This window comes from Phaethon aethereus, assembly GCF_964289735.1.
Source record: "Phaethon aethereus genome assembly, chromosome: 21".
Taxonomy (NCBI): domain Eukaryota; kingdom Metazoa; phylum Chordata; class Aves; order Phaethontiformes; family Phaethontidae; genus Phaethon; species Phaethon aethereus.
In genome coordinates, this window is record NC_138597.1 from 8,852,316 (window position 1) to 8,861,438 (window position 9,123).

Genomic DNA, 9,123 nt, shown 5'->3' on the forward strand with positions numbered 1-9,123 from the left:
CCTGAAGAAGTGATCTAGTCAAAGCAATGATGTTTCAAGCTTAAATTCATCCCTGGAAGAACAATAGAAGAACACTGAAACACTACAGTCAAAGAATTAAATCCAGTGTCCATCAAGTCAGTAGCCGATGACTACAAAACTGAACTTTCTTTAATTAATATTGGCACCGCATTCTTACGCTGAACATTCTACTAGTAGTCAGTGAAATGAGGGCTCAGCCAACCTGTATAGCAGTTTGCCAATAAACTCAATTAAATCCGCTAATCCAAGATGGAACTTGAAACTACTTGTGTTCCAAAACACTCACAGGAGCGACCCGTGCCATCCTCTGTGCACTTGAGCCAAAGGAAAAAAACAATGAAGAAGAAGTGGGGCCGTTGAGCCAAAAGCTAAAGCACAGCTACGCACACACCCAGGCTGCTGACAGGGACGGCAGCGACAGGGAGGCAACGGCGGGCAGGGCAAGCGCCAAAGACCACCGCTACCCCGGGGCCGTAGTGATATTACGGCATTCCTTTAGGCCGCCTCCTCCTCCCCTTCCTCCCGGCCCCGACCGGTTCGCCACAGGGGCGGGCGGCACCCCGCGGGCCCGGGGGGGGGGGGTCACGGCGCTGCCCCGGGGAAAGGGCCGGGCCGGGCCGCGGGCAAAGCCGCGCCAGGCGGCGGCCTAGCGCACGGCGGCGGCCTGGCGGGGACGCCGTAGAGGGCTCACCCGGCCGGAGGGGAGAGGAAGGGAGGAGAGAGAAGGAGGGAGGGGGAGCGGCCGGGCCAGGCCGGGCCGGGCCCCGGGCTCCACTTGCCTCGCTGCGGCCCCATCGTCGGGTCTCATGGCAACGCCGCGCCCGCCGCCGCGCATGCGCGCGCGCCCGAGCCGCCCCCGGGGCGCATGCGCGCCTCGGCGTGGGGACAGCGGCGGGACAGCGGCGAGCATGTCCGAGCCGCTGCGCCCTTTCCGCCTGCGCGGCTGTGGCAGCCCGCAGAAGTTCGGGGTGGCGGCCGGAAGCCTGCGTGGGCTGCTGCGGAAGGGCTGCCGGCTGCTGCAGGTGCGGGCCGCGGCCGTGGCGCGGGGCCGGCGGCGCGGGCCCGCCCGTCTCTCACCCGCCCGCGGGGCAGCTTCCCTTGCCAGGCAGCCGCCTCTGTCTCTACGAGGACGGGACGGAGCTGACCGAGGGCTACTTCCGCGCCCTGCCGCCGCAGACGGAGCTGGTTCTGCTGGGCCCCGGGGAGACCTGGCGGGGCTGTGAGTGCGCCGGGGGCGGGCGGGCGGGGGGCCGGGCGGGCGGCAGAAACCGGCGGCGGCGCCTCGGCCTGGAGGCGGCCTCTCAGCCGGCGCCGCCTCGCCCGCCCAAGCCGCAGGTGCCAGCGACGTCGAGCGGTTCTTGGCTGCCTTCTACAACCGGAGAGACGCCGTCGTGGAGGCGGCGCGGAAGCTGCTCTCGGACGAGCGGGCCCCCGGGAGGCAGAAGCTGCTGGTGGATCTCATTCACAACCTGAACGAAAACATCCTGGCCGAGGACAAGGAGGACGACGAGAAGTGGTTTGAAGGTACGCCTGGCGGGAGCTGCCTGGGGGCAGCAGGCTGGGCCCACTCCAGCATCACTGCGGACAATCTGACTGGCCCTTAAAGAAAAGCAGTGTGAAAAGCGGGGAGCCCTTCTGGCCGGTGGGGTTTGGTACCTGGTCGCTTACATCAGCACACCTTTTTAGGTTTCTTTAAGCATATTTACTCTCAGAAAATAGTAGAAAACCAGTGTTCCCTATTGCTCTGTCCAAGACCACTCTAGGATACATTTTTTTCCCATGTTAACATAGGTCTGCATGTACAATCTTTTAACAATTTACTAATAGTATATTGACAGTTTTGCAAGGAGCCAGCAAACCTTGCTTTATGTTTTCGTTCTACTGTCTTTGCAAGTTCCCCCTGCCATTCCCCAGTCATTGTTGCAGTTCTTCCTGACCAGTTCAGTTCTCTCTTCACAGTCTCTCAGCATTCTGTGTATATGCCTTAATGAGAAACACTTAACATCAACATTAATATCAGCGACTCTCACAGCAGATGCTCTGCGTGGTCCTTTCACATGCTAAGAGCAGGGTGGTCTTCAACCAGTAAAAGAGAAATGGGAAAAAAAAAAATTGCACCTACTGAGACTGTGAAAAGAAGGGATAAACACCCACCTATGCAGAAGCACAGCACTAAAAGTACCAAGTTACAACACAATCTAACTCCCTTTAGGTCTAGAGTCCCGTTTTAAGAACAAATCAAGCTACATGCGATACACTTGTGAAAGCAGAATACGAAGCTACATGAAAGAGGTAAAAGTTCCTGTTGAAGTAACTTATTTTCAAGCTGCTAGTAAAAGTAATTCTGTGACCACTATATATGAAATGCTTCTATGGTGCAACATACTGATGGTGGAAAAGAGCCTTGGGCTGCTACAGGCACCAAGGAATGACTGGTGGTGGTTCTTTCCCCCTCTAGGTTAGTAGTTTTATTTCAAATGTTCATCCTACAGCAAGAGATGCGTATAAAAGGATAACTGACCTGATGTCAGATAAACTGAAATCCGTGAAATACAATGGGTGCTACTTTGACAGAAGAGAGGAGGAGGCAGTCCGCCTGTGCACTGCAGAGGGATGGTTCTCTTGTCAGGTAAGTTCAGCCCTTTCTAAAGCAGAGAGTCGTGGTTCCAACAAGCAAGCAGCAGCAACGCCATTAGAGGACGGAAACAGTTACTTGCATGCTTGCTTTGGCGGGGTGACGTTATGGTAGTGTGCATGATCGACCTTTGGGTAGTTCCAGCAAGTGGGAGGGCCGTGCCGGGGTGGCGAGCAATATGCCGTTCATTGTAGCCGTCTTGTTTTACAGGGCCCTTTTGACAGAGATGACTGCCCATGTAAACATTCTATCAACCCCTACGGTAACAGGGAAAGCAGAATCCTCTTCAGTACCTGGAATCTCGATCACATGTATGTATGAAGTATTAGTCCAAACTCATCCTGTTTCATGCCCTTCTTCCTAGAAGCCACTGAGTGTGGTGTAGCCACTGAGTCTTTACCCCCTGCCCACTGAGCAGTTAGCTCCACTATGAATAGTGCGTTATGATGAAAGATGCTTGGATGATGCAGCTCTTTCTGATAACATAAAATCCTGAAGAGTGATTATAATGCTGTCGCTCATTAGTTGCTTTGCTTCTGTTCAGATTTTCTTTGTACGGAAACATACACCTCTTTGCTGTGTTACCCCTTGTGAAGGCTACTCTCTGGCCCAAACCCTCTGGCCCATTCGCAGGCATTGTACACTTGTGAAGCCAGCAGGATTTGTGAAACTAATTTCCTCAGGGAAAAAAAAAACCAAAATCATAAACAGTTATGTGAAAACATAAAAAAAACATAAACCAGTTATGTGACACAGTTACAGTGAAAAAATTCAAATTCTGCCTGGCTCTAAAGGAGGATGGAGACTTGATCATTATGAAAAAACTTCTGATGGCAAGCATTGTTTTCTCTTTCATGTACTGAAGAATAGAGAAGAAACGTGCTGTTGTCCCAGAACTGGCAGAAGCTGTCAAAACACGAGATGGAAGAGAAGTGAACTGGGAGTACTTCTATCAGCTACTGTTTACTGTGGATAATTTAAAACTCGTACATATTGCTTGCCATAAGAAAACCAATCATAATCTCAGCTGTGACAAAAGTAAAATTTACAGAAAAAGGAAGCAAAACCACAAGATTTCATAGTACTATCTCTAGAATTGACTTGCTTTTTTCCAAAATAGTGTCATGTGGTGCCATTTTTAAATAGCTCTAGTTTCTTAAACAAAAAAATCATATATAGAATCCCTGGCAAAAGAGATTGCAGTTGAATTACTTAGCAACACATAGATTCATACCATGCCTAATTCTACTCTCCTGCCTTCTTACTTATGACAAGCCTTCCTTAGATCACGCTGTGTTAAGTGCGATAAAATACAGCCATGAGTCAGGTATAAAAATGAGGCCAGCGGCTGACACCGATGACACCCTATGATCTCTTTCTTGCCAGGACAAATCTGGGCCCAAAACTTGCAGTACACAGAAATGGAACTTAGACAAAACATTTCTTAAAAGCTAACCTGAGGGGATGTGGAGCTTCACGTTGCTCTGAACATTAAGCCAAACAAAGAATACTTGAGGATAATTATTTTGCTCTGTGCCTTTTCCAGGTAGACAGCTGCTGTATTTTAGGTATGCCAAAGGGTGATCCAGGAGCAGAGCTGCTGGCTCTTCTCTGAGAGTCCACGGCCACTCCATTTGCTGTTGCTTTAGACCTGCATTTCCTCAAAGGAAGAACAAGGCCATGGCCTATCTTTGCTTTTACCACCTTTGTTCCTTCTCATCTTTCCCATTGATTTCCCTCTCCTTTCAAACAGTTTCTGCCTCTTTAGCCCGAGTTTGCTTGAAGCAATACAAGCAATGTCACTGTATAATTGTGTTCACCTGCTGCTTTAGAGAATACTGCTTTTGTAAAACACTTCCTACCTCAGGTAACAAAATACAAATCGATAATTTTTACTTGATTTTTTTTTTTAATATCAGCCAATAGCAACTGAACTTTTAGGGACTGACAGTGTAAACAATGTGATTTTTTTTTAAATTAAAAATTATTTTTAAAAAAATTAAAGGTTTTTTTTAAAATTAAAATTGCTGCCATCTCTCTCTGTGTGTATGTGGAGGCAGAGGTGCACAAGTGGTGTAATATAGCATGGCCAACACAAACGAGAAGGACTGAGTGCAGGGAACTGCATTTATGAACAGAGCAGCAGTTACTTGCTGCCATGTAAGTAACATTCCTCATCTCTAGGGAAGAGTTCTGTATTCCCCCATGCCGCTGGCCCTCTTTCTTACCCCAGCAAAGCCAGCTAGTCCACGCAGAATTGTATTAAGACAGTATTGCTGTGTGAGCCTAACTTAATGGGTCTTAGAAATGCAGGAGCTTTGCTACAGAGAGCATTTTCTTACTTTAAATGAGAAACTGAATCCCGGTCCCAGTCGTTTCAACGTGAAAAGTAAGTAGGTGCATTTTAAATACAGGAGTTCTAATGCCAATGCATTGAGTCGATCCTTCCAGATTGCCTTACTGAATATAGATCATCAGTAACTATGATGGAAATGCACGCCACACAGTTCTGACATTGGAGAAAGCATCACAGCTAAGATTCTGATGACAACCACAATGTCATCTGTGTGGCACACTTCCTACAAACTAAAAATCACCATTTTGCAGAGCGCTGAAACTAAAATGAACATCTGGGCACAAAGATGTATTTGTTAGAAAGAGACGGTAGCAAATATGGCATTTAAGGAAAGCTGGGAGAGCTACTTCAAGATGGAGTTGTACTGCAAACCATGAATATGCTATTAAAAAATTAGATTTTTCTATGTTACAGAATTGGAGTGAAAAGGAGCCAAGAAATATCGTTGACACAAACAATGCATCAGCTGGAGTGGAAGTGTGAATAAATTAACATGTCATGCATATACAATTTGTTTGGCTTACAACTTTTGAATGTTTAACAGGCTATAGCTGTAGAAATTAATATTTATTTAAACCATCTGCTGATAACACTTTCTCTGTATTTTTAGAAATGTAGAAGAAACTATTTATAACAATAAAGATCTGGAAGCTTATAATCACATTGTCAAAGGAGTATTATCATAAACATCGGGTGAATTAACAGTTCCTGAAATCATACGAGGTTGCTCATTATTTTCTAAAAATGCAGGCCACAATAACAAATTTGGTGGACTGACCCATATCCTTAGCAATTGGTACTCATTTGCCTACCGAGTCCAACACCAAGAGATTTTATTTCTCCTTTATCACCACCAGTGTTAATGAAATTGCTATTCATAACCCTTGGAAGTTAATTAAAAATACTGCACGAGCTGCATCACCCAACTATTAGAAAAGGTAGTGCTTACAGCTGGTCTGGCGGAAGAGGGAAGCAGGCAGCTTCACATGGCGGTTGTTCAGAGAACTGCCATGCAATAAAAACTTCACTTCCAGAGAGTAACACCACTAAACTCACACCGACATCCGTGCATTTAGTTTTACCCAGCAGAACTGCATTTTAGAGGTTTAATTGATTCTGGGTTAGATGTAAACGATGCACACAACTTACACAACAGGGGCCCGTGTCCCTCTTTGTACTGGGTACTCAACTGGCCGCGTTAATAACTGGATGCCACAACGGCAGACATCACAGAATTAAAAGAAAAAGGAACTTGTTCTAACATGGTTTCCTTGGCTATTTTTAAAAAAGGAGCGAGACCAAATGTTCACCCTAGGTATGGGCTCAAATTTATAAAAAAGCTGTAAGAATGTTTATTTTCCCTGTTTTTTTCCTAAATATTAGTGGTAAAATGATAAATTACAATTTATTCCCACATTACTGAAAATTCAGACAATCTTTGCCCCCGATAACCATGGCAGAATACTGTTACCTGCCAAGTCCAGAAAAGCAAACTCTACCAGCTATTCTGTCTCTGAGAAAAGGCAAAAGCAGACACCTTATGTTAGTGACATAGCCAACCATCATTACATGGTTGCAAAGAAAAAGAAAAAAAGGTTTCATTTGTTTACAGTTTGTTGTTAGATGACATCCTCTTCCTCCTCCTCCTCCTCTTCCTTTGCAATGAAATGTAGCTTTCGGAATTCTCTCCTGCTCATCGTTGTGCTTGGGAGTGCAACTGCTGGGAGATCCTTTAAGAAAAAGATAGAATCATTATGGAAAGTCTGTTGCAGCAAATGGCAGACTTCCTGCCTCTGCAACAGCGCACGTACTTCCACATCTGATACCCAAGGCACCAGCACACACCTCTTCACTTGGAAGCGGTGGCATAAACCCACAGCTAAAGCAGAGATGCTCTCAGAGGAGCTTGCCTGAACCAGTCATGGCTCATGGTCAACATGAGGGCTGGCATCCCTTCTGCATGCTGGAGAAGGTTCAGAGAGAGTGAAGTGCTCCACGAACGAATCCTCGCTACTCCCGCTAAATACCAGCCATGACTCCTGCTAAATACCAGTCCCCATGAAACACCTAAAAGGAAAAAAAAAATCTAACCAAGAAAGATTTCACATCTGAAATTAACTTGCCGTGGCAATTAATTTCATAATTATATACAATAATTCTATATAGGGGACAGAGACACGACTCCAGATGTCTACCAATGCTGGTCAAGTTTGTCTACAATTTTGAGGCTAGCCTGATTTTGTTTGAGGATGCAAGACTGAAGTGGAACAGAGCTGAGTCTGTAGAGCGAACAGACTGTCATCACCTTACCTGTATAAACTGGACATCTCCAAAGAACCGGTCCACTGGCATCGGCTGGTTGCTGTCTTCATCCAAGAAAGCACTAGTGCCTAGCTGTAGCGGCTTCTTTGGGTGATCTCTATCCTCCAAGCTAGACCTATCTGAAAGTACGCTCTCACAGCTGCTCTCCTCTTCACTGCAGCCAGGATTGTCCAGATTTTCATCACTGTCTGTTTTTGATGGAGCACTGCTTGATTTCACTGCATCTGACTTGAGAGCAACACTGTGCTCCTTTTCCTGTTTGTCTTCATTAGTCTCTGGAATCCTTTCACCTTTTTTCTGTTGAATTATATTGCAGATTCCTCGATCTTCTGAAGGTTGATCCCCATCGGATGTTTTAGATGTTTCCCCCAATGCAGCAAGGTTTCCACTTCCACGTGTAAGTCTTTCTAGTTCTGATTTTACTGGACTGTTTTTTTCACATTTTAGCCTCTTTGAGGGTCGTCCATCAGCTGCTTTCCGTGAAGAAGACTGTCAGAAAAAAGGTAAGATCCTAAAGCTTACTTGAAATAAATAAAATCACCGGATCTCTTTAGTTGCAAGGCTGGATGTGGAACAAGGTGAGCGGCACCTTGATCCAAAGCTGCATCGCTAAGAAAAATTATTAGTAGAAAGTGGACATGGAAAGAAGAAAAGAGGAGCAGATAGCTTACACTAAACCCCAATGTACACAGTCCGTCACCAGTGGAAAGCCACTTCTCAAAGCATAAACCAGCACCATACGTGGCTAATCACCATTTTGCTATTTTCTTAAGGACGCTGTAATGGCAATTAACATAGCAGAATGAACTATCACCTGGTACAGCAAAGCGTCCCACCGCTTGCTAGCGGCACAGCGCGCTGGCCAGCAGCCGGCCACCGGCCTTTGCACAGTAATGAATCCAAAAGCTGGCCCTGTAGCACCCAAATATGCCCCTGCGCTGTATTTTTGCACGCAGGCGCCTAACAAAAGTGGCGGGAAGGTAGGAAAGGCCAGGAATTTACTTAAACTCTCCAGGTGATTCCCTCATAGTGATGCTCAGTTTGCAGCTGTTTAATAATTAGCCGCACCCCCGGCACTGCTCCGGCCGGCCCCGCAGCCCTCCCTCTCCCCCAGCCCGCGGCCGCGCCGACCCCGGCCCTCCTACCAGGCTCGGCGTCCGGGGGCCGCCCCGCTGCGGGCAGCGGGCCGCCGCCGGCGCTTCCTCTGTGGGCTGAGCGGAGGCGGTTGCCGAGCGCCCGCCCTCCAGAGACCCCTTCGCACAGCGCCCGGGAGGCCTCCGCCCCCGCCGCCCTGGGGGCGCCGGGCCGCGGGTCTCCGTGCGGCTGCAGCCCCGCGCTCCGGCCGCAGCGCCCGCCCGCCGCGCCGGGCCGCCCGCCGCCATCTTGGGAAGGATGCGGAAGCCCGCGCTCGCCATCTTGTGGAGCCTCTCGCCGCAAGGGCAGCCGGGCCTTGCCGTCGCCTGTCTCCCGGGGTACCGGGCGGCCGGGTGGTCCCGCCGGGCCGAAACGGCGGGCGAAGGGAGGCCTAGTCCCCGCTCGGTGTTGAGGCGAGACGGGGCCTGGGCGGGGAGCCCGACGCGGGGCCTGCCGCAAGCAGAGCGGCCGGCCCCTGCCTGTCACACAAACCCCGGGTGGCCCCCGGGCACCATTTCGTTAAAATAAGCTTTAGCAAAGTGAAAACAGAGTAGCTTGCCTCCAGATCGCCCTGATGGGCTGCTGCCTGGCAGAAAAAACCCAAGCAAATTCTGCCTGATGGTTGTATAGGTTGTAAGTGTTTCAGATCTTTTCC

At 48.5% G+C, this 9,123-nt stretch overlaps 2 protein-coding genes across 2 annotated transcripts; one reads left to right on the forward strand and one right to left on the reverse strand.

Moving 5' to 3' along the window:
* Positions 1 to 929: 929 nt before the first annotated feature.
* On the forward strand, positions 930 to 3,882 carry DFFB (DNA fragmentation factor subunit beta; the record flags this gene model as incomplete). Its single annotated transcript, XM_082009321.1, is given in 7 exon segments — positions 930 to 1,051; positions 1,053 to 1,240; positions 1,357 to 1,545; positions 2,234 to 2,313; positions 2,480 to 2,650; positions 2,867 to 2,967; positions 3,522 to 3,882. Coding segments are annotated over 7 exon segments (1,068 nt in total). The 3' UTR covers positions 3,739 to 3,882.
* Positions 3,883 to 6,489: 2,607 nt separating this feature from the next.
* On the reverse strand, positions 6,490 to 8,749 carry LOC309412367 (UPF0688 protein C1orf174; the record flags this gene model as incomplete). Its single annotated transcript, XM_082009257.1, has 3 exons — positions 6,490 to 6,742; positions 7,323 to 7,823; positions 8,480 to 8,749. The coding sequence occupies 3 exons, from the start codon at positions 8,747 to 8,749 to the stop codon at positions 6,632 to 6,634; spliced, it is 882 nt and encodes a 293-aa protein (XP_081865383.1). The 3' UTR covers positions 6,490 to 6,631.
* Between the last annotated feature and the right edge of the window lie 374 nt (positions 8,750 to 9,123).